Consider the following 25129-nt stretch of genomic DNA (forward strand, 5'->3'; position numbering starts at 1 on the left):
TTCACTTAGGCATCTGGTTGAGAGTAGAGCTGTATAAATTAGGCTACTAGACACTGAAACAGAACCAACAGAACAAGAACCAACCAATCAGGTACAAACAAAAATAAGAACTGCTTGAGCACACCATTCTGACCTTGTTGGCATTTCTATCAAGGGTTCATAAAGGCCACGTCCACTTCAAGTTTAAATCCAGATACAGATATTGGCATTGCATTACACCCCTAATACATAGCTAAATAAACAAATCAGGACTTGTACCATTACATTATATACTTATCCTATAGTAATTACCCTCAAACTGTATTTATGCCAACAAGCTGTACTGATGAAAAAATAGCTTTTTTAGAAGAAGGAGTGCTATTCTAAAAGCACAGACAAGCTCCTTTCCATTTAGAATAATGAGGCTATACTTTAATTATTTATTAAAGTATACCCTAGGGGAAATTGTAGGTTCATTTCTGTAATATGCCACAAAATGATGCACTTATCTTTTTTCCCTTGGTTACTTATATGGATATCATGTTGTAATTTTTTTAAATTATTCAAAACATCCACTGTTTTTCAGGCTGCACATATTTACAGAGTGTTCCACAAATGCTGCTATTCATCACACTGGTGTTCTGGCTCCAGTGACTCAGAAGAGGAGATGTTTCTGGAGACCAATCAGAATTTACCACACTCCAAACTGTGAGACGAGAGGGAGGCAGAAAAGTACACAACACATGAATGCACTAGACATGAACTCGTATTTAATGAACAAATTGCATTCTACATTTATGACCAGTTGGCAAAAACAAGGAGAAGGCCTTAAGTACTTTTTTCCTCTGCATGTTTACAGGTGTAGTATTTTTCATTTTTTTTATTTAAATGAATGGGAACAAGCAAGAACAGTGGCATATCCAGAACGTAATTTCAAGGTTCAGCAAATATACTAAATAAATTGTGAGCTTTATAATTAAACTGATAACTGTAAAGTGGATTTTGAAATATATCTACAATGTTTTTTTTCCATGTACACTGGAATGATTAAGCTAACTAAGCAGACTGCTGTGCTCTTTATTTCCCATGCCACAAGCATAGTGGTGCACTGAACTGAATTTGCTGACTCAACTTGAGATGCTTAGGGTTTATAAAAAAAGAAGAAAAAAAAAAAAAAAGGAAAGAAAAAAAACCCTAAGGAGGTTGAGTGAGTAGTGGAAACAAAAAATTTCAGACTCCTATTCACGCACATATACAGTACATTATGAGTTTGTAACGCAGTGAGTTGTTTTTTGGTTATAGCAGTGTTACTCCTCAACCTCTGATTAGATTTGCACATAGATTTGCACACACACTGATGCCTTTGCTCTTGAAAGTGTTAAATGTGAGAAGTATATAATAATAAACATTCTTCACTATTCAGTACTGGGTGTTTGATTATGTTCCACTCACAAAATGACGATGCAAAGTGCTAAACTATGTTAGGTGACAAACTACTCCATCTTGTGTTCTCATATCTTCAGTATTTTTAGTACAAGCATTTCTGCTATATCCGTATACGTTCCGATGAATTCATTCAGGTTTCCACAAAACAAAAACTGATTACTCAAAATATCACTCATGCAAGGCAACATTTCTGTTTACGTCCAATTTTATTTTCCTCTGCCTCTTTTCTTCCAAAGCCCAACAGTACTACAGTTTAAAAACCAAGTTAGGGCTAGACTGAGGTGTTTTAGCTTGCTGTGTAGAATTATTATTATTGGCAGTAAAGATGAAATAAAGATTAGGAGGTGACAGGGAGGTTGATTGCTTTCACTCTGGCTTTGGAGGGAGAAACTCAAGAAAACTGGTGCTGTTTGTGTGACTTGACTGGAGCAACCACAGTTAAAGAGAGTATTAATTCCAATATTAATTACAATGTTGGAATATTGGCTATGAAATATTTTCATAGAGTTACTTATATATTCACTCACTAACAGGATTTTTTTTTTTTAACCAGACTTTATTGTTCTCGCTTACTCCCCAACTTGCGACCTGATTGGATGGTAGAAAAAAAAAAGCTCTTCTGAAAACGTACTGTTTTCAACTTTGGAAGTTGTGACAAAAATGGCAGCAGCATTTCCCTTTGAATTACGTGTTAAAGCACCTTTATGTAGTCCCTCAAGTATCACGGTCTTAAATATGAAGTGGATAATGTCCATGCCAGGTGATGACAAAAAGGCATGTTGTGGAAATCAAAAATCCGTGCACACCACAGTGAACTTGTTTCCAACAACACAGAAAAAAAAAATTGTCTCCCTGTTGTAATGACCATAATGGGCTGGTTTCAGGTCCTTTTGTGCGTTTTTTGAGACGTGATTGGCTGGACATTTTGCTAAGACCTGGCAACCCTGACTTATCCGGGTTTTGGGAGTTTACTTTTTAATGCAAGTGATATGAAGAAAAGGTCAAATTTTATATGACATGCAATTTTAAGTAATTAAAATAACATGGATATGTTTTTAATACTTTCTGCAAAGACAAACGTGGGGTCACTTGCACCAATCCATCTAGCATCTAGCAACTGGCATGTTTCTGGAAGATGAGAAGTGACTAGAGAACACGCAAAGAAACCCACACAGACATGAGAAGAACACAGAAAGTCCTCACATACAGTAACCTGAGCTCAGGATCAAACCGGGAACCCTGGAGCTGAGAGGTGGCGATGCTACCTGCTGCACCTCCATGTCAACTGAATAACTACAAACGCTTAAAAAAATAATAAAACCTACGGAGGTTGAGAAGGAGGTTGTCAGGTCTACACCTCTCTCTCTTAACGCGGAGATAAAGTCCATCTCTACAGCGGGAAATTATTAAATTTATGATGGCGATAGCAAAGACGCCAACGTGCATGCAACACCAGTCCCATTCATAAGGCGCGAGATTTTCTCGTGATAAAATTATCGTGAGAAAACAGCTTTTTGTTATAACAAGATCACGAGAAAACAACTTTTGTTATGTTCGAGATCACGAGAAAACGATTTTTGTTATGTCGAGATCACGAGAAAATTAAGTCGAGATCACAATAAAACAAGAAAAATAATGCATGGCCTCTTAGGGCTTCCGTAGTTTTGCCTACAAAAAGAGTAGTTTGATATTTGATTTCATGATTCGTAATTCACTATGGAAGAGCTGACAGAATAATTCCAACGCACTTGTGTGTTTTAAATGTACTTGCATAACAGAAGCTCCGCCCACACTGTGAGCATTACTATGGCTTTTCTCCTGTGTGAGTGCGCTGGTGTCGTTGGAGATGACTCTGGTTACGAAAACTCTTCTCGCACTGCGAGCAATGATACGGCTTCTCTCCTGTGTGCGTGCGCTGGTGTAGTAGCAGGGCTTGCTGGTGCGTAAAACGCTTCCCGCACTCCGAACACTCACACGGCTTCTCTCCTGTGTGAGTACGCTGGTGTATTTGGAAAGTGCTCTTGTGAGAAAAACTCTTTTCGCAGTGCGAGCAGTGATAGGGCTTCTCTCCAGTGTGAACGCGGCCGTGTCGCCGCAGGGTGCTCTGGTGAGTAAAACTCTTCCCGCACTGCGTACAGCAATACGGCTTCTCTCCCGTGTGAATGCGCTGGTGTGCTTGGAGATAACATTGCTGAGTAAAACACTTCCTACAGCTTAAACACTGGTACGGCTTTTCCCTGCTGTGTGTGAGCTTGTGCTGCTGGAGATGAGTCAGCTGAGAAAAACTCTTTGCGCACTGTGAACACTGATACGGCTTCTCTCCTGTGTGGACACGGTGGTGTATTTGAAGAGCGCTCCGGTGAGCAAAACTCTTCGTACACATTCCACAGTGATACGGTTTCTCTCCTGTGTGGATGCGCCGGTGAATTCGGAGGTTATCCTCTCGATTAAAACTCTTCCCGCACTGCGAACACTGATACGGCTTCTCGCCTGTGTGAATGCGTCGATGTGACTGAAGATTATTCTGCTGTGCAAAACTTTTCCCGCACTCCGAACACTGATACGGCTTCTCTCCGGTGTGAACACGTGTGTGTATTTGGAAATTACTCAGGTGAGAAAAACTCTTTTCACAATGTGAGCACTGGAAGACTTTCTTCTGTATTTGGGTGCCTGAGGTATGAACGCACAGAGTATCAGAAGATGTTTGCTGGCTAGAAGAGCTTGTTTTCTGCAGCATCTCGAGTTCCTCACAGTGGCATCTCTTGATGTGTTCATCGAGGTCAATTTCAGATGTATATACAAGTGGACACCAGGAGCAGGAGAAGACTTGCGAAAGGGAATTGCTTTTTTCTGGAACAGAGAGTGAAATAAAGCATTAGAAACTAAATGTAAAATGCAACAAATACATAGAACAATATTCTATTATTCTATTATGCTGAATATTCTTTTCAGTATTCTATAATATTCTAGGAAAAGAGGCTGAGATAAGACTCCCGTATATCATACTTCCGTATATCAGTCTCGGGAACACAAAACCAATTTTATAAATCTAAAATTTGATTGGATGTCCTGAATTTGATATCATTGTAAAATTCTCAGTATGTACACACACCTGTGACCAAATCACAATAACTGAATTGTATATTAATGGTTTTAAACCAATAAACTTATACTAGACTAAACTAATAAACTTAGACTTATGCCATGTTCTGTCTATAAATTACCAAAATCTTTGCCCATTATGTTGCTTAGCAACAAAATCTTACTGTTACCACACTACCCTGTATGGCAGAACAATTGTTTATCAAATATTATTAATAACACGTTAAATTATTTATTCAATGCTGGATTTTAGCATATTTTCGTGGCCATTTTATAAAAGCAGTGAGCCTCTCGAGAGCATGTGTTACAGTGATTTTATCACAGATAAAGAGGATTTTTTTTAGGCACTCTGCTTTGCATCACACACTTAACAGTGATAAAATTGCTGGAGTGCACACCCTCTTGTGGCTTCCTGCGTTAATCGGCAGTGGCCAGCTCAGTCTCCAGATTACAGCACCACTGAAAACCTGTTTTCTCAATAAAGAAGGCAGTTTTCATTCGTAAACATAAAAAAATGAAGAAGGTTCAAAAGTTTTGCATGAACGACAGTCCAAGTCGTTCTTAGGGTGCTTTCACACCTATTGGTCCGTCTGCCGAGTCCAAATCAGAGCAAAATTGGTACTCTTGGGTCGTTTGGTACTTCTTTTGGTTTCACACTGCACATAATTTAACAAACTAAAAGTCAGCTCAGGGGTGTGTATTACTGAAAACACGCTCATTCATTCATTGGTCAGAAATACAGCAGCACAAAAAGCTAAACCTTTGCCAATATAATTAAAGTTTAATAAATAATAAAAACTTTTTGTGGACATAACCATTTGCGGAGCTCTTTATGTTCCAGAAGTAGTCGAACACAAGGCCGAGGCGTCTGGCGTACTCCTCTTCATACCACACCAAAAGCTCCTGTCCTGGATTGATGGGTCGACAGCAACGGTACAGAATCCCACCATGATACTGAAACGCCACAAGGTTGTGGTTTTCACCATTACGAGCACAATTCACATACCTGAGAGAATGAAAAGATGAACAAAGAGAGCGTGATAAAGGAAAAAAAAGAACAAGAGAACCAGAATAAGAGAAGGAAGACCCACAGGAAGACACAGGTTTAACCCAGAATAAAGAACAACATAATCAAAGTCCATAATTTTCTTACCTCATCCAGTTAGAACACAATTCTCTCTTGCCATCTATGTATTCCTCACATCCAGTGCTCCTGTATATCTGTAAAAAAAAATATTTTTTTACATTTTACAAGAGCACAAACTGAAATTATGGATGACTGCAGCCATGCAGTGAGTAACGTTTACCTGGACACCTTTGCATTAACTGCTGATACATTTACATTAAATAATTCTTTAGGATAAAGTATAATGGTCCATGGAAATATGGATTTATTAAAGGTTTATGAAGACAAAATTAATACGTTGTCCCAGGAATGTCCTCCACTTTATTGTCTAATCATCATCTGGAACAATATGAAGCCACGTGATGCAATACATGCAAACTGGAGTAATTTCAGAAGCCTTGTGGTACACCCATGATAAAAGTGACAAATGCTATAATAACTGCGATATGGTGAATTATTTTGAAGAAAGATTCTTAAAATAATAATTCCAACTCACCACCCAAGAGTATCCACTGTTTATCGCTTCCTCTCTGTCCACCAGGTCTCCCTCATAAGGCCCAAAGTGAGTACCAACCGGAACAGGCTCTCCTTTATTAAACACTCCCAGTCCTGCGTTGGGAATACCAGACATCTGAACCTCCAGACCAAGGGGCAGGGTTTGTCTGGCTCGCTCAGTGCACCCCATGGGAACAGGAGTATCAGGGATGAAGAGAGCTGGACCATGAAGCTCACATTTGTTGATGAAGAACGTTCTGCAGTGCTCACAGACTGGAAGGAAAGAAAAGAAATGATGGCTAAATAAACAAAATATTAAGGCTTTTAAGACGTTTACGATTAGTCACTTTTTGAGCATTTCCTATGCTTTTATTGATCAGCGTCTAACCCTAAGAGTGACTGAGTCAAACATGCCATGTTTGTTTTTCTGAAGGACTTACATGATAACAGATTTGTATTCATTATCATTTTATGAATAGCTCATTCTGAGAATAGTTTTTCATATTTTAAATTTATTGAAAGTGAAAGTGGCACTATTTGGTTTTCTGATCAAAAACTCAAGGAAAGAAATATTTGGAATTGCTCCACAGGAATAATATGTGCATTGCTGGCATGCCCTAAAGAGCAGAAGGTTTACATCCATCACCGTATGAAAATCCCCATATCAGGACCAGTAACGCTGCATGAATAAAGTCATACCAGTAACTGTGTGAAAACAGCCATATTGGGACCCATACCAGTGTATGTATGCAGATGCAAAATCCAACTAAAAAAACTGAAGTTCAGGACAGCACACTATGAATACATTTAATTATTCATTCATATGATGGCAATCAACCAATATGGCAGACCTCCCAGAAGATACACTATATGGCTGAATGGATGTGGACACCCATCTAATCACAAGCATACATTATGTGCTTATTGAACATCCCATTCCAGATTTAGTCCCCCTTTACCCTTCACTCTTATTAGATGGCTTTCCACCAGATTGTGGAGCGCAACTATGGGGATTTGTGTTTATTCAGACCCAAGAGCATTAGTGAGTCCTGGCATGCACTCAGCAATCCAGTTTATCATAAAGTGTTCAGTGGGGTTGAGTTCAGGGCTTTGTGCAGGCCACTCAAGTGCTTCTACACCAACTTGGCAAACCTTGTCTTTATGGGTCTGTTTTTTTTTTTTTTGTCATGCTGGAACTTGGCCTTTTAGTTCAAGTAAAAAGAAACAATAATGCTACAGCATACAAAGACATTCTTTCAACTTTGTGACAACAGTTTGGGGAAGAACCACATATGGGTGTGATGGCCAGGTGTCCACATACTTTTGGCCATATAGTGTATATGATATACAGTATATGTGTATAGGATTAACCTGGCACAAACCCTAAACAACCACATGCTCACTGGTTCACCAAGGAGTGATTTGATTGGTCATATGCTCAATAATAATAACAGTAAATGTTTTATTCTTTTATTAGGGGTAGAAATCACAGTATAAACCAAAAATAAAGACACTGTTTAATACAATTTACAAAAGGCAAAATATTTGCAGCAGTCTATGCTTCTACTATACAACAGTGATATGTAGCAGCATAGTGAGAGTCAGCCTCCAGTCTCCATTGCAGTTCCCGGCACAGTTCCCGGCACAGTTCAGATAGCATGTGACTCCTCAGGAATGGAAGTCTTCCTATTCACACTGGCCTCCTGTCAACACCAGCATCCTCCTCATCAGACATGACGTCCACCGCTGCTGTCTGCCACAGCGTTCTTTCCTCTTAGGTCTGAATGGCTGTTGACCTTGCCTCCAGTAACTGCATAAGATAACATTAAAGATACTTTTCAATAATAATAACGTTACACAAATGGTATAATCAATTCTTTAACATACTCGTTTCCTTTTCTGCCTGTTTGTTGCAGCAAACTTGAGGGCATATCTCCATTGGGCCTTTTGTGACTGAGCCAAGCTATACTTTCTCCTTACAGTTTCATAACAAGTCCTGCAGGACGCTAAACAGAAAAGTGAATTTTTAGTTATAAAAGAAAAAAATACTTTGTATGCATAAACCAATGCAAAAATATGACAAACTTGCAGCAATTTTTACATTTTGATGCACATACAGGAAGCTTGGAAGCTGGCAAAAGTATATGAATATGAATTTTAGCATGTTTGAATTATATAGACATTACATTAAATTGTTTTTTTTCCCCCTGTGGTGTTCTGTAGTTAGATTCTTTTTGTTTTCACTTTGCCTTAAGATTTCCTTTGAAAACAGATCATTCTACATTACAGTTTTTTTTCACAATTTAAAAAAATCTGAACCTTAAATACACCTTAAATAAGAGTTGCCAATCACAGTTATCTGCTACGCTCACTTCCATGAAGTGAAGAGACGTGGAATAAAGTTGGGTCAACAATAGAAGATATGAACCATAATGAAGTAAATGCATCTAAAGTTTTTTATGTTCTACTTAAATAGCTAAATTTTTAGAAAGCAGATAATTTTGGCTAGATAACAACTAGCAGCAAGCTCAAGTTAGCATAGCCTAACTATGCTCTAATCGCTGTAGAAAACTAGGTATTTGGAGTAGAACAGGAAAAAAAAAACTGCTTGACCACTATGAAAGCATCTACTTTAGCCTGAGATGCTTCACCTTATGCCTAATTTACAACAAAATCTGTATTTTTGAGATTTGTTTTTTTTTTATTTAGATTTGTACTTGTTCTGATTATAAATATCATATGTTCTTAGAAACAAGTCTTACAAGTTCAAGTTCAAAACAAGAAAAACATGTGCAAAAATGCAAATTTCTTAAATACACAACTGAAAAAAAGAATTTTATTTAATTTGACATACATATAATTCAAATATATATGAAATTCATATTCAAATACTGTATTTTTGTCAGCTTCCAAGTTCCAAAGTTTAGCAAAATGAGAACTGGATAAATTCCATTGCAAGTAATGTTACCTTTCATAATCTCAGCATCAGCATCTGCAAAACTCACAGAGAGCTCTTTAAGCAGATGCGTTGTGACTGCCTGATTATGTGGGGAGTTGATTCTGTTTGATTTTGATATTGCATTTTATTACATTATGTTACATTATGTAACTCTACAGTTAAAATTACATGAAATACAGATTGTTACAAGTTGCTGTAAGTAAATAGTGAGTCTTACCCAGTCTGTGGATCATATTTTTCAGGATTCTTTTCTGAATTGTGCAGGCGTCTTGCAGCTTTCTGTTTAAAAAAAAAAATTATATAAGGGTTAAGTGCATTAAACAAACTTAAATTGTTTTTATGGCAGCATAAATATAACTGTCGATTCATGCATGAGCAGCCATACAATCTTCTGGGAGATCTGCTATATTCGTTGTATAAATAAATAAATAATTATTTATATTCTTGTAAAGCTATCCCAAAGGTCAGTTTCAGTATTTCACTTGGATTTTGCATCCAGAAACAGCCAACGTGACATTAGGATGCACGCCTTTCTGTACATCATATGTGAAAAACAATAAATATTTAAACATTACCTAGCTTAAAAAAAAATAGAACTTACAGCAATAGCCACACTACATGCTCTATTCATCCTCTTTGGTGCACTTGTAGGTTCTTTTCGGTCTCGTTGCTGTCGCATCTCATCCAAAACATCCTTGAGAAGCAAAGTCTGCTCAGTGACTTGGGAAGAGAGAGCAGCGAGCTGACGAGACATACTATTCTGAGCAGCGATCAGCTGTTTCAGGAGGTCGCACTTGCTGATCGGACTTGCTGTCCCATCACCTTGTTCATTATTCGCCGGTGCAGAAGTACCCAAATTCCTTCTGCACGAGCAATCTGATTTAGAAGAAATGTTAATTAAACTCCTTATAAATCACACTACAATCCATCACCTGTTGCTCTTCCACAGTACTACAGCAATCACAATAAATAGAGAAGTGACCCAGATCAATATCATCCTCCTAATCCACACTTCTCTTCTGTATCACATGTCATGTTTCCGCTTGTACCGCTTTCCAGATGCGAGTTCTTCTAATAGTTCTTCTTTCAAACTATCCAAACTACATTGTGGATAAGAAAATGTGTTGTTAAAACAACACTTTGTGATGTTAAAAGTAAGTGAAATGACTTCATTGCAATGTTAAGAAAGTTAACAAAATCCCGTAAATTTTAAAAAATGTATGCATCCTACACGTGCTCCTAAATGTGTAAATTTATGCATAAGACTAACTAATGTAAACCTCGACTTGATCGACTTCAGATCATATAATTTGCATGGATTACTGCAATCTCTATTAAATACTTTGGAATCGCATATACACCTCCTCATGCTAGTTTCGTATTATTGCAAATCAGTCTTTCCGAAACTTTTGTAAAGCCGGAGGAAATTTGTAGTGTGGTTTGGTTTACACAAAATTTACACACGTTACTAAAATATTGATAAATGAGGCCCAATGTTTTGACTTTGAACATCCATTCACGTTCCCTTCGATTTGCACAGAAGCAGCCCCATATCGATATAGGGACCTGAATTACTGCCGAAGAGTTCTATTTTTGTTTTGCCTTTTGTTCCAAAAGATTTCTTGCGCGGCACACATGTCCAGAAAGATTCGTTGTTTTCACTTTCCACCTGTATATTATCAAACCAATTTTACTGACAGGGATGTTTAAGTTTTTTCCTATGGCTCTGTAGCTTTTTCCATTCAAGTATTGTTAAATAATGTTGTTCTTGAGAACTTTAGGAAGCTCTTTCACCATGATTGCTACTTGTTCTGTAAAATCTCCACAACCAAAGGTAATGACAGCAGGTGCAAGTTGCCCAAGAACATTTTTTACAACATTTATATCTAAAACTTGGCTTATTTTTAAAACAAAAGTTTTCTTTTTTCTTCTAAAAAAAAATGTGCAAATATTAATGCACTGTTACTTTATATTTGATTAGCTAAGTTTGGACATCCTACTAAGTCAGTACTTATACCCTTCTGGCAAATACAACAGCTTGCAAACACCTTTTGCACTCAGCTAGGAGTCTTTCTATTCTTGTTAATGAATTTTCACCGACTCTTCCCTGATATTATGGGGCCATCTTGCATGCATAGCGTGTTTAAACCTACGTATTGTCAAATATGTTCAATTCAGGGGACTCTGAATGTTTCTTAAAGTAGTTCACGGTGTATTTTGAGGTATGATTTGAATCATTGTCCTACATTTTATCCAAACATGACTTTGATGATTGTGGTTCTATTTTTACATCATAGTCCACAGCACTTGTTTCCAAAATGCCTCTGTCCTATCTAGATATTGTTTAGCATAAGTGAGCCTTCAATTTTGTGATGAGGTCACAGGTGAAGTTTCTTTCTGATGACTCTTCCATGCAGATCATATCTGTGCATGCAATGCTGCAGCGTAGAATAGTGCAACACCACTCCTGTGTCAGCTAAACCAGGTCTTTAGTGTCATACTGAAGTTTTGCTTTACCTTTCTGCTCAGCATTCAGCTAGTTCTATCTAAAAATATTCTTGGTCTTCCAGATTTTGTCTTGACTTGAGTTATGCTTAACTGCCACTTAATGACATTTCAAACAGTGGAATGCAAGTGCTTCAACAACTCTTAGCAGCTGTAATCTGCGTCTGTTAAAACTGAATGAATCACGTCTTGGTAACCGGAGATATATTTACATGTCCGCTAGCAACCCCACGTATTAAATTTGCTTTGCGCCCTTTGCACAGTAGGATTTTATTTTAGCCCGTTTGCTGTACAACAATGTTGCCATAGCCAATGATAAAGTAAAACAGGTTTCTGCGATGTCTTCCTTTTGCTCCTATGCTCTGAGAACAAAGCAAATTTCCATCACCATCCCAGGCCATAAGCCAAATCATTAAGAAGTGAAAGCGCCCACAGTAAAACAGCCATTAGAGAGAAACTGCTTGTCAGCCAGGAATTTCCATGAAATTTCAAAAGCTCGATCCACTATGTCCTCAGACGTGAGGTTTGGAAGTCTATAGTTCTACGTGACCTGATTCTGTCCATTCCACCATAAATCTTTTAAATATGAAGTTAAGTGGGTGATTACTAGCTCTCCATTTTTTTCAGAACATGCTTCTTTTCATGCAGTGCATCCTTTTACAGTGATTTTATTTGTTTCTATTTGTTGTATTTGTGGAGCTACATTAGTGATAGCAGTTTTCTGTTCAGACACTTCCACCTGATATCTTAGTTTCTCAGGTCTCCTTGCGTTGGTTCCTAAAACCAGACTGGAATCCACTCTCTTTTACACAACCTCTATGCACAGCAATCGATTCAATCTGGCATACACCTGATGTTTATACGCATTCTCATTGTTTTCATACCTCATTATAACTGTATCTCATATCTCATTGTCTCTAAAATAACCTGCACCAGCAAAAACACACACAGATGCATAATGTGCCCTTGGGAGTTTCCTTTATCTTCTTTAGGGATGCATCGATATCTTTTCTTTTGACTGAGTATGAGTATATTTTTCAGTACTCGATACAGATACGAGTACCTTATGTAAATATTTTATTTAGCTCTGTTTATGTTAATTGTTGCTGTTTCCTGCTAGCAATAAACTCCTCATGCTGAGTTTTACATTTATGATGTTATGGCATTTAAAAACAGTATCTTTAATATAGAGTGCCCAGAGCAGTATCAGCGAGAAATTAGCGCAAGGTGCCATGAACTGCAGCTTGACTCACAAGTGTAGACGTTGGTAAGTGAGTGAAAACAAAAGTGTAGACACAAACCTGAAGTGCTCTGATATGTGACAGTTTCGCTGCACACTCACTTCACTGCTGCATGCTTGTGAATACCTACTGTATATGTGCGCACAAATCACAGCACCTTGCTGTCATTTTAATGACCAAGCTCGCAGATATTGCTCTGCATACTCAGGTCAGTCCCCCTCGCAACCTCTCAGTTAAGGATACTGTTTAAACAGCCTAAAGATTTTATATCAGGTTACTTGTATTGCAGGAAGATGCTGTAGTTCATTCTCTTGATATTTCCACAGAGCACAGTTTGCAGTCTGCTTTGCTTTGATTGCCATCAATCACGACAACTGTCCAGACTGCTGACATTTCATGTCGTCTTTTCATTCGCACAACAATGTACACTAGGCTTAAAGCAACAGTAGTATCATATGACATCAGATGTTGGTATCAAAGCATTTTTTTAATGTTTTTTTTTTTTTTTTTTTTTTTTTTATGTAGGAGTAAATTAGCACAGTATCTGAGGGATACCCGATACCAGTACCGGTACTGATGCATCCCTAGTCTTGGCCATCTTTTTAATAAATAAATAAATAAATATATAAAAACATGAAAACACCTTCGAGATTTTTTTTTCTTTGTAGTTATTTTATGGAATTTGAGCGACTTTTTTTTGGCATAACTCTTATACCAAGCATCCATAAGCTTCAGGTACTTAAATTTTTTTTTTTAAATCTGCATTTGTTAAAATGCACAATATGAGGGACCTGCTTTTGTAAAATAGTATTACAATTTTTATTATTACTATAATTATTGGTGTTAATAGTAGTAGTAGTAGTAGTAATAATTATTATAATAATAATTATTTTTATTATTATCCTGAGTGGACTGACTTTCCAGTACCTTAAGTCTAGTTAGATTTTTTTTAATATGATTGCTGATGGTGTTATGTAGACTAGTGTTACAGAGCCTTACAGAGGTAGCGGTCATCTTCGGGTTCTTCATTTTTTACAGGGTTCCTCTCGAGTTCTCTGTTCTGTTGGTCCACAGGGATGGCAGCTCCCTCTGAGTTCAACATGGCTCCACCTGAAGTTTGATAATTCACATTTAAATACTTTTATGCACTAAATAAAACACTAGAATAATGGTAGTGCATTCTGTTGTCTTACACTGGTAGTCTTCATCTTCAAGTTCTTCCTCTTTTACAGTGATCCTCACAAATTCTTCATTCTGCTGGTCAACAGGGATCACATGTCCCACAGAACTTGATGTGTCTACAGCTGTAGTTTGATCATTTACATTTAAATATTGTCATGTCACGTACAAATAAACAAAGTATAAAACACAAAAATAAATGCAAAGATAGTGTTTTCTGGTGTCTTACAGAGGTAGTCTTCCTCTTCAGACTCTTCCTCTTTGACAATTTTCCTCTCAAATGCTCCTCTAGAATTCTGTTGGTCCATGGGGATGACGTGACCCAGTGAACTTGATATGTCTCCACCTGAAGGTTGACCATTTGCATTTAAATATGATCAAGTCACAATGAGGTATAACACAAAATAACTGTAGTGCATTCTGTTGGCTTACAAAGGTAGTCTTCATCTTTCTCTTTTAGGGGCTTTCTCTGGACTCTTATGTTCTGCTGGACCACAGGGATGACAGGTTTCTCAGAGCTGGATGACTCTTCGTTTGTCTGCGCATCCTGCCAAAGCTAATGACCAAAGAACAACAGTAGTTTATAATATGTGTAGGAAGACAATACAGAATATTTCCTAGAAAGAAAATACATTAGACTGGACAAACTAAAGTATTGGTGCTATTTGAGAGTAAGATACTGTAAAACTGTATGATTTCACCTAACCAAGTTATTTGGAGACAATCATTTATGAAAAACACTATAAAAAGAAAATTCTGTTTAATTGCATATGTTAACTAACTAGAGAAGGTAGCACACAGATTACATATTGGCAAACCTTATCCATGCTACTCACACCTCTTTAATGACGGACCGTTCATAAGAACATAACATAAGAACATGCAAAAGTTACTAAATAATGATTAAAACACCTGGGTGCATTTTGTTATTAGAAAATTAATAATGGTATGGTGTAATGCAGAAGCTAACTATGTTGATTATTTTCCAATAACTGCACAGCAAGTTATTCCTCTTATACCACAGCCATTTGCCAATGAGTACAATTTTTTATTTATTAAATGAGCTTCCTATTGTACTTTTTATCCATTTATAGTTGTTTAATGTTGTGGCACATAAAGCAGGTTTCTGTTATCACTATAAACAGTCCTACCCTCACCAACTTTTTTTTCTTCCCTCTCTGTTGAAGTTAATAAGACAAAAAAACCACAGCTTCTCGTGTTACAGAGAAACCGGAAGGCGTAATGTCCTCTGTCTCCTGTCTTTAGACTTGTTTCATGATAGAAAACTTACTGATTGTTAAAGCTTATTATTAGCTTTAGATTATGTTAATTAGACGTTACTACAGTAACAATCATGGATAGGAACTAGCGCATTAATGTAAACCTGTGATTTAAATTACAGCTTGAACTACTGTCAGAGCTGCTGTTATAGAAAATTAACTAGCGCCAATCAGAACTTAAAATTCATTAGCTGTGGTATGAAAACAAATAACCCTGAATATCAAACAAGTTTTAATATCTGTCCCAACACTTGGTCTTTAAAGTTTTAAAAGTTTAAACAGAAAAAAAGAAGGAATAGAAGAAAGAATGTTACATTTACAAACTTTTACCTGTGAGTGAGGAGGAGTGTGTAGAGGTGTTCTGAATGAATTTAATGTTCTCTCTTCTGACTCCATTAAACAAGGTCTAAAGGGCTGTGATTCTGAGGGGGAAAAGTGCAAAAAAATCATAACCATAACTACTAAGAAATGAAAGCATCAGTATAATTAGACTTTCAGTATTCATGAGTCTGATAATATGTCAAGGAAAGTGCATTTTTATGCTTAAATAGCATAGTATTTATTCATTTATGTTTTTGTTTTAATTCTACAATAAATGTTTCACTTATCTTATAAACAGAAAGTATTTAACCACCTCAAAATCAGATCTGTGTCACTGTAAATCCCTATCAAAGGGATTTACAGTATTATTATTATTATCATTATTATTATTATTACAATACTAATCTAATAGACCTTTCTCACAGCAACTGTCGTCATATCAGGTATTTATAAAATTATTAAAAAAAAAAAAAGAACAACAAAATGCATAATCTTACTGTTGTCACTAACAGTTCAAACAAAAAAACATTTATTCTCTGAGCAGCCTATTAAAGTTTTAAGTGCTTTTTGTGTTTAGGGATAGTGGTGATGTAATATAACATTTCATTTCTTTCATAAACACTTTGAAATTGGGTTTCATGTTTGAACTTGCATTTATGGACATGACATTTGCTTTTCTGCAGAGTTTATGAGGAAAATGCAGTATCTTTAGTGCTGTTACACAAGTGTTGACTATGAAATGTCTTCCTATATTTTATGATGTCCAGTGCTGCGTCCCAATTCACCTACCACCCGTCAAAAATAGTGCCCTAGATTCTGATAGAGTGCTGCAAGGATGATGTATTTTTAGGCCAACCCCATTTTACCACTGGCTTTTGGATTACGGCAGAAAATTACACGTTTTGTTCATCAAGATAACCTTCACAAATGAACACAACTTTTATGAATTTTGAAGCCTAATTATAATCGCCAGAAGTAATAAGCTAAAGTTAAGCTATAAACAAACTACACCATGGTCGCTTGGCTTCAACGTCACCACCACTAAGCTTCTGACAACTCTTTCAACCTTTATTTAAAAACATGTTCCCTGATAAGGATCCACTGTGCTCTTTTCGTGGATGAATTTGCCCTCCACCGTTTTTGGGAATGTCCATGTTGCATTATTTTGGAAAAAACTCCATTTGTTTATACGTGTAGTAGACGAGTTTTCCTGTTCGACGTAATGATGTTTAATATCTCCGACAACCTCTGTAGTCTCATTTATCCACTTGTTAGCAACCACCTTTTTCAAGACACTTAAAAAAATCATGAGTGGGGTAATACTGATTTTTTTATGTCGTAGAATGAAACGTGAAGATATCTTGAGCTTGTGTTAACCACAGACCTTATTTCAGGCATTTAACCAAAAACCCACTGATTTCGTGCAAAAATGCTAATTCATAATATATAACAATACATATATTATTGAAATTGATCAAAGAAGCGTACAACCATATGTTGTACATAATAACAACAGGGGGCTACATTACACAACTTCAAATTCAGCAGAAATAATAACACTGATATGTTATATTGAACAAAGTACTCTTTTCAAAAGAGGAGATGTATTCTTAGACTTAATGTTCCATGCCAACTTGTTCATTGAGTCATAAAACATTTTTAAATCTATACAAAAAAAAATCTGGAACAGGGTTTGACGGCTGTTACCTTCGCTTTATGCAGATGAAACTTTCAAGGCAAAATGAACCATTTTATAGTGTCATCAGCTATAGAAAACCCAGTGTTACAGTCTAAAAACAGTATCATGGGTTCATCTATTGCAATTATTTTATGAAATGCACGATGGATATCTGGTTCCAGAAACCTTTAGAGTAATTGCAAGTGCAAAACAGATGTACAAGAGATTCTGGCTCAGGATTACAGGAGTTTTAGGACTCATTCCTGCAGCACTTTTAAGTGCATCCCAAATGGTAGTATGATGAAATGAGTAGATTGTAGTAGGATGAATTTCCATTAGATTTTCGAAGTGTAGATCTGTGGACCATTGCTCAGCTAATATTCCCCACAATTCATTGCGTGAGGGAGGAGGAGTTTTGTGACAGCTTGCTTAGGACGCATTTTAGAGAGGTGTAAATGAAATATGGAAAAATAAATCAAGGGAATGGTAAATTAAATGATATAAATGGTATAAATTATATAAGAAATAATGAATGAGCGAAATCCAAATCAGGTGAACGGTGTAGGAATTACAACAGTTTGCATATGTGCCTTCCACTTGTTAAGGGACCAAAAGTGATGGGACAATTGGCTTGTCAGCTGTTCCATGGCCAGGTGTGTGTTATTCCCTCATTATCCCAATTACAATGAGCAGATAAAAGGTCCAGAGTTCATTTCAAGTGTGCTATTTGCATTTGGAATCTGTTGCTGTCAACTCTCAAGATGAGATCCAAAGAGCTGTCACTATCAGTGAAGCAAGCCATCATTAGGCTGAAAAAACAAAACAAACCCATCAGAGAGATAGCAAAAACATTAGGCGTGGCCAAAACAACTGTTTGGAACATTCTTAAAAAGAAGGAACGCACCGGTGAGCTCAGCAACACCAAAAGACCCGGAAGACCACGGAAAACAACTGTGGTGGATGACCGAAGAATTCTTTCCCTGGTGAAGAAAACACCCTTCACAACAGTTGGCCAGATCAAGATCACTCTCCAGGAGGTAGGTGTATGTGTGTCAAAGTCAACAATCAAGAGAAGACTTCACTAGAGTGAATACAGAGGGTTCACCACAAGATGTAAACCATTGGTGAGCCTCAAAAACAGGAAGGCCAGATTAGAGTTTGCCAAACGACATCTAAAAAAGCCTTCACAGTTCTGGAACAACATCCTATGGACAGATGAGACCAAGATCAACTTGTACCAGAGTGATGGGAAGAGAAGAGTATGGAGAAGGAACGGAACTGCTCGTGATCCTAAGCATACCACCTCATCAGTGAAGCATGGTGGTGGTAGTGTCATGGCGTGGGCATGTATGGCTGCCAGTGGAACTGGTTCTCTTGTATTTATTGATGATGTGACTGCTGACAAAAGCAGCAGGATGAATTCTGAAGTGTTTCGGGCAATATCATCTGCTCATATTCAGCCAAATGCTTCAGAACTCATTGGACGGTGCTTCACAGTGCAGATGGACAATGACCCAAAGCATACTGCAAAAGCAACCAAAGAGTTTTTGAAGGGAAAGAAGTGGACTGTTATGCAATGGCCAAGTCAATCACCTGACCTGAATCCGATTGAGCATGCATTTCACTTGCTGAAGACAAAACTGAAGGGAAAATGCCCCAAGAACAAGCAGGAACTGAAGACAGTTGCAGTAGAGGCCTGGCAGAGCATCACCAGGGATGAAACCCAGCGTCTGGTGATGTCTATGCGTTCCAGACTTCGGGCTGTAATTGACTACAAAGGATTTGCAACCAAGTATTAAAAAGTGTAAGTTTGATTTATGATTATTATTCTGTCCCATTACCCTCAAATTAAAGCTGACAGTCTGCAGTTAAAGCACACTTGTTCGTTTCATTTGAAATCCATTGTGGTGGTGTATAGAGCCAAAAATGTTAGAATTGTGTCGATGTCCCAGTATTTATGGACCTGACTGTAAGTAGCAACAAAAAACTGTCACAATAAACTAACTAGCAACAACAAAAAACCTGTCACAATAAACTAAGTAGCAACAACAAAAAACCTGTCACAATAAACTAACTAGCAACAACAAAAAAACTGTCCCAATAAACTAAGTAGCAACAACAAAAAAAACCTGTCACAATAAACTAACTAGCAGCAAAAAAAACCGTCAGAATAAACTAATTAGCAACAAAACCTGTGACTTGATGGAGTTATAATGAGCTCCTGTACCTGGAGGAGGAACCGCTGCGTACGCGTGATCTGGCAGCTTCTCCGAGTTGATCCCCCGCAAACTTCTGGCTTTTCGGAGTTTACCAAAAAACCTTCGCCGTGCAAAAGATGCCGGGTTTGTCCACTGAAACCGGGACGGCACAGCTCCATGTTTCAGGCGTTTACGACCTGCTGTTTTAGAGTAGTCAGACTCTCTGAAATGCTGACTGCACACATACGTGCTGCCTCTTAATATCTTAAAATGTTCGCCCTCATCCCGGCGAATAGCACAGATCCATTTCCTTCTCACAAGCACGTCGGTGGGAAACGAGTGAAAACTCAAGTACGGTTGTCTGCTCGAGTTGTTTGTGCATGTGGGAACGCTGCAATGATTGCGCGCTGTGTTTGCTGCCATTTTTCCCCCCCACAACAGCGCCGGATGTTTTGAAACGCTACTATTCACGAGTCCACGTTTATATGGCGAATGTAAACACGGAAGTGTGAAAAAACGCGCTTCTTCTTCTTCTACTGTTGTGAATCAGTAAACTGTTGTGTTGCACATCGCCATCTACTGGATCTGTGTGGAATCGCCAGTTAAACAAGCTATGTAGAGCTTAAATACATTATTATTATTATTATTATTATTATTATTATTATTATTTTTAATTATTATTTTATTTATTTATTTTTTTTTTAGATTTCCAGTACTATACTTTTCATGAGGTGGAGAAGGTTTAGAACTAAGTCTTTTGCTAGATAACTGCCTTACCATGATGTTCCTAAGGAAAAAGAAACACACTATAAACATCATCCTTCCATCCATCCATCCTTCCATCCATCCTTCCATCCATCCATCCTTCCATCAATCCTTCCATCCATCCATCCATCCTTCCTTCCATCCATCCTTCCATCCATCCATCCATCCATCCATCCATCCTTCCTTCCTTCCATCCATCCTTCCTTCCATCCATCCTTCCATCCATCCATCCATCCATCCATCCATCCATCCTTCCTTCCTTCCATCCATCCTTCCTTCCATCCATCCTTCCATCCATCCTTCCATCCATCCATCCATCCATCCATCCTTCCTTCCATCCATTCTCTGTACCACTTATCCTACACAGGGTCACAGGGAGCCTGGAGCCTCTCCCAGGGGACTCGGGGCACAAGGCGAGGGACATCCTCGACCCGTATATAAATAAGTGATTTGAACTTGATAGCATAATCCGTATATAAAAATGCAGCAACTCATAGCAAATTATAAGATTCAAAGCCGATCAGTTGAGGTTTAGGTACATTAGTTAATCTTCTTATCCGTAAATTTACATACACTCAGGAGCAGGATTTTTCTGAATTTAAAGGATTTTCATGAATACCAATTTTTGGTGTAAACTCTCATAATGAGGGATATATACATGACTCAATTCATAACCAGCTTGAGGCCCAATGGTATTGTGTTTTATAATAATTCATTCAGTATTTTTTAGATATTGACACATTTATATATTTATTGTTACATTTACTTATTTTATTATTTACATCATAGGCATATTTATTGATTTTTGACTAAAATGGCTGTGTGCCATTAGCTTCCCCTTGTGAAAAAATCTAAACATGAGTATGTGAATGAGTTACGTGGTCCATGTTGCTTTGGTGCTGGTTGGTTTTGCAGCACAACCAATACAGCCTTGCTGTTATATATTTTTTTAATTAAGTTGTATCTGAAGTAGACTTATCATTTACTTGTGAATATAAATTTCACAATTACATGATTCATAAATTCCCAGTACAGTTGTCTGACTGGACATGTCTTTGTTGCAGTTAGTGACCACCTGATGTCGCCATTTGCAAATGAATTCTTTGGAACCTTGCTTTGGTCTCCTACTTTGGTTTTAGTCCATTAAAAGATTCAGTCATGTGCATTAGCAAACACAGACTGTGTACTAAGACTATTTTTAACATAATACTCTGCCACATAAGTTCAGATCAGAAACCCAAAACTGCACTCCAGTAGAGCTTTTATGCACCCTTATTGACTTTCCTTGCATAGTCCCCTCTGGAGAATCCATTCCACCATCTTAAGGTCATTTTATTATCTTAACTGAAGTTTGTTAGAAGATAGATAGATAGCCATTGGAGTTAACGTGACTTTAGGAGCAGAATTTACACAAACAGCATTGTGGTCTAATGGAGTTCCATGGTTCTCCATTACATCCATCAACATCTGGATGTACCAGGGGCTTATACATTTGTCTCAGGAAGCAGTATGTGAGGCTAGGAGGTCACATGTCCAGGCTGTTAAACTTGCAGATGACAGGGTGCCAACCCATCGCAGAGCACAATCACACACACTCACACACCCATTCACACACTACAGACAATTTGGAAGTGCCAATCAGCATACAACGCATGTCTTTGGACTGGAGGAGGAAACCGGAGTACCTGGAGGAAACCCCCAAAGCACGGGGAGAACATGAAAACTCTGCGTACACAGGGCGGAGGTGGCAGTCGAACCCCCAACCCCGGAGGTGCAAGGCAACAGTGTTGATAATGTATATTATCGGAGATATTTGTTTATCTTTTAGATTTCTCTTCTTTACAATTCTGTGTTATCTTCATCTTAGATTCTTTCTTCTTCTTGGTCATGTCTTCATTTTCTCTTATCCCTTCTTTCTTTTTCTTTCTTTTACATTTCTTCATCTCTTTTCAATTCATATTTTTTCTTATAGTTTTCTTTTTATATATTTAGATATTTATTATTTGTATTTTTTTTCTAGTTGTTGAAGTACGCGGCTTGAATTTCTTGTTGGCGTGCTCAACAATGATACTACTTGTTTGTTAATTGAAGATGTTTAATAAAGATTAAAAAATAATAATAAAAAATACACAGGCTTACACAGGCTCCACTGAGTCAATCTTAACAACATCCATAACAGTCTGGTACAGCATGGCCTCCACTTTGGCCACGACTAAGCTGCAACAGACTATCAGAATGGATGAGATGATCATCTTGGCTGACCATGCACTCCCTGACTACCACCTTTTTATAAAAAATAAAAATAAAAAAATCGTCCTTCTGCATTCGTTCAGTAAAACCAAGAACCAGATCACCAAATAATGCTTCTTTCCAAGAGCTGTAGCAGCTATCAACAGACTCATTCAACACACCCTCTTCTCAGGCCTGTTTTGCACATTTAATATTTTGCACTGCCAGCACCTTATGCTTAAGTACCACCTTTGCACATTCTTTTTTTAAAATCCTTATTTATTGTTGACCATCATGCTTGTGTGTGTGATGCTCTTTTGCATATATCGACTGTTCTATGTCTGCATTTTTTGTACCAATACAAATTCCTTGTACATGTACATGTGCTTGGCAAAATAAAGTAATTCTAAAAGGTGGGAATGAGTGTGTGAGTGTGTGGTTGTGCCCCGTGGTGGACTGGCTTCTCATCCGTGGTGTATCGCTGCCTTGCTCCCCATGTTCCCGGGATGGGTAGTGGATTCACCAAAGGTCACTTAAAGGTCATCCTAAAACAGGTACCAAAGATGAATGAATTCATTAATTGCCAGGTCAGTTGAAATTCTTTAGCACTGCAGTGTTATTGCTGTTACTTGTTAGTTCTATCCATTACCTACCATTATTAAACATTTCTTCTGTTCTTTCTATTCTGTTCTTTCTTCTATTCTACTGTCTGATACTTTTATACAAAGCCAAATTTCATACCTATGCGAGGTTGCATGTTGATTTGTGCTGGGTTTTACCATATAACCTTTCTGCCTTGCTTTTTTTTCATTGCTGAAAGGCCTTTTTAACTGTTTAGGTCACTAGTAGTGTCATGAAAATAAACACAGCCTCCTTTTAGCTTTGCTTTGAATACCTGTGGTTTAGTGTATTTATGTGTGTTTGTATGTGTTGTGTTTCTCTAAGCCTCCACCCTTTTTGCAACCACTAAATAGTCAATAGCGAATCTGTACATAGGCCCTCATGGAGTTCTTCTTGCTGGTTATGCTTCTTTGCCTCACTTTCTATGGACTGAACTGTATTTAGCTTAAAATAACAATTCTATCCCATAAATACTATAAGTTTGTGTCTATTACACAACTTATGGTAGTAAATTCTATATTTCTACTATAAAAATGCTCATAAATAAATGAATAAATGTTATAACAAAGAAAAGCATATAATTGTTGATATGATGAAGGCTCTTTTAGAAGACATTCATGGAACATTTATGGAAGGAGTCTCCAGTGTCAGTGCTCTGTTTTTAGTAATTGTTAGTAAGTTTTCTGCTACAAAAGAGTCTTCAGGATAGAGAATGTTCTGTTTTCTGATTTTGATAAAATGATGGGTCATCCAGCATACCCCATCTCTTCACTCAGCTTCTTTAATACACCCCATCTCTACACTCAGCTTCTCTAATACACCCCATCTCTACACTCAGCTTCTCTAATACACCCCATCTCTACACTCAGCTTCTCTAATACACCCCATCTCTACACTCAGCTTCTTTAATACACCCCATCTCTACACTCAGCTTCTTTAATACACCCCATCTCTACACTCAGCTCCTCTAATACACCCCATGTCTTACATTTACGGCATTTGGCAGACACACTTATCCAGAGTGACTTACATCTCATTTACACAACTGAGCAGTTGAGGGTTAAGGGCCTTGCTCAGGGGCCCAGCAGGGCAGCTTGGCAGTACTGGGATTTGAACTCTCAACCTTCCAATCAGGAGACCAATGTCTTAACCACTCAGCTTCACCCTCTTCACTCAGCTTCTCTAATACACCCCATCTTTACACTCAGAAGAGAAGAGAAGAGAAGAGAAGCTGAGTGTAGAGATGGGGTGTATTAGAGGAGCTGAGTGTAGAGATGGGGTGTATTAGAGGAGCTGAGTGTAGAGATGGGGTGTATTAGAGAAGCTGAGTGTAGAGATGGGGTGTATTAGAGGAGCTGAGTGTAGAGATGGGGTTTATTAGAGGAGCTGAGTGTAGAGATGGGGTGTATCAGAGGTCCTGAGTGTGGAGATGGGGTTTATTAGAGGAGCAGAGTGTAGAGATGGGGTGTATTAGAGGAGCTGAGTGTAGAGATGGGGTGTATTAGAGAAGCTGAGTGAAGAGATGGGGTGTATTAGAGGAGCTGAGTGAAGAGATGGGGTGTATTAGAGAAGCTGAGTGTAGAGATGGGGTGTATTAGAGGAGCTGAGTGTAGAGATGGGGTGTATTAGAGGAGCTGAGTGTAGAGATGGGGTGTATTAGAGGAGCTGAGTGTAGAGATGGGGTGTATTAGAGGAGCAGAGTGTAGAGATGGGGTGTATTAGAGGAGCTGAGTGTAGAGATCTGGTGTATCAGAGGTCCTGAGTGTAGAGATGGGGTGTATTAGAGGAGCTGAGTGTAGAGATGTGGTGTATTAGAGAAGCTGAGTGTAGAGATGGGGTTTATTAGAGGAGCTGAGTGTAGAGATGGGGTGTATTAGAGGAGCAGAGTGTAGAGATGGGGTGTATTAGAGGAGCAGAGTGTAGAGATGGGGTGTATTAGAGAAGCTGAGTGTAGAGATGGGGTGTATTAGAGAAGCTGAGTGTAGAGATGGGGTGTATTAGAGGA

General features: G+C 37.9%; 2 protein-coding genes across 2 annotated transcripts in view; one reads left to right on the plus strand and one right to left on the minus strand.

The window, feature by feature from the left end:
* The window catches only part of LOC113541323 (ferroxidase HEPHL1), a 19994-nt gene extending 18593 nt beyond the window's left edge, over window positions 1–1401 (plus strand). Inside the window, exon 19 of the mRNA XM_026938236.3 lies at window positions 566–1401. Within this exon, the coding sequence (XP_026794037.3) occupies window positions 566–633 (68 nt within the window). The 3' untranslated portion in view covers window positions 634–1401. The remainder of the gene's footprint in view (window positions 1–565) is intronic.
* LOC113541324 (histone-lysine N-methyltransferase PRDM9) lies at window positions 1137–20021 on the minus strand. The gene is made up of 10 exons (XM_026938237.3): window positions 19539–20021; window positions 15643–15734; window positions 14465–14588; window positions 14262–14378; window positions 14047–14157; window positions 13853–13963; window positions 6150–6421; window positions 5681–5748; window positions 5343–5533; window positions 1137–4275 (listed from the first exon to the last, which is right to left on the minus strand). Exons 1-10 carry the CDS (start codon window positions 19930–19932, stop codon window positions 3230–3232), a joined length of 2526 nt encoding a protein of 841 aa, XP_026794038.3. The 5' UTR covers window positions 19933–20021; the 3' UTR covers window positions 1137–3229.
* Window positions 20022–25129: the final 5108 nt, after the last annotated feature.

Source organism: Pangasianodon hypophthalmus, chromosome 22 (assembly GCF_027358585.1).
Source record: "Pangasianodon hypophthalmus isolate fPanHyp1 chromosome 22, fPanHyp1.pri, whole genome shotgun sequence".
NCBI classification, from domain to species: Eukaryota; Metazoa; Chordata; class Actinopteri; order Siluriformes; family Pangasiidae; genus Pangasianodon; species Pangasianodon hypophthalmus.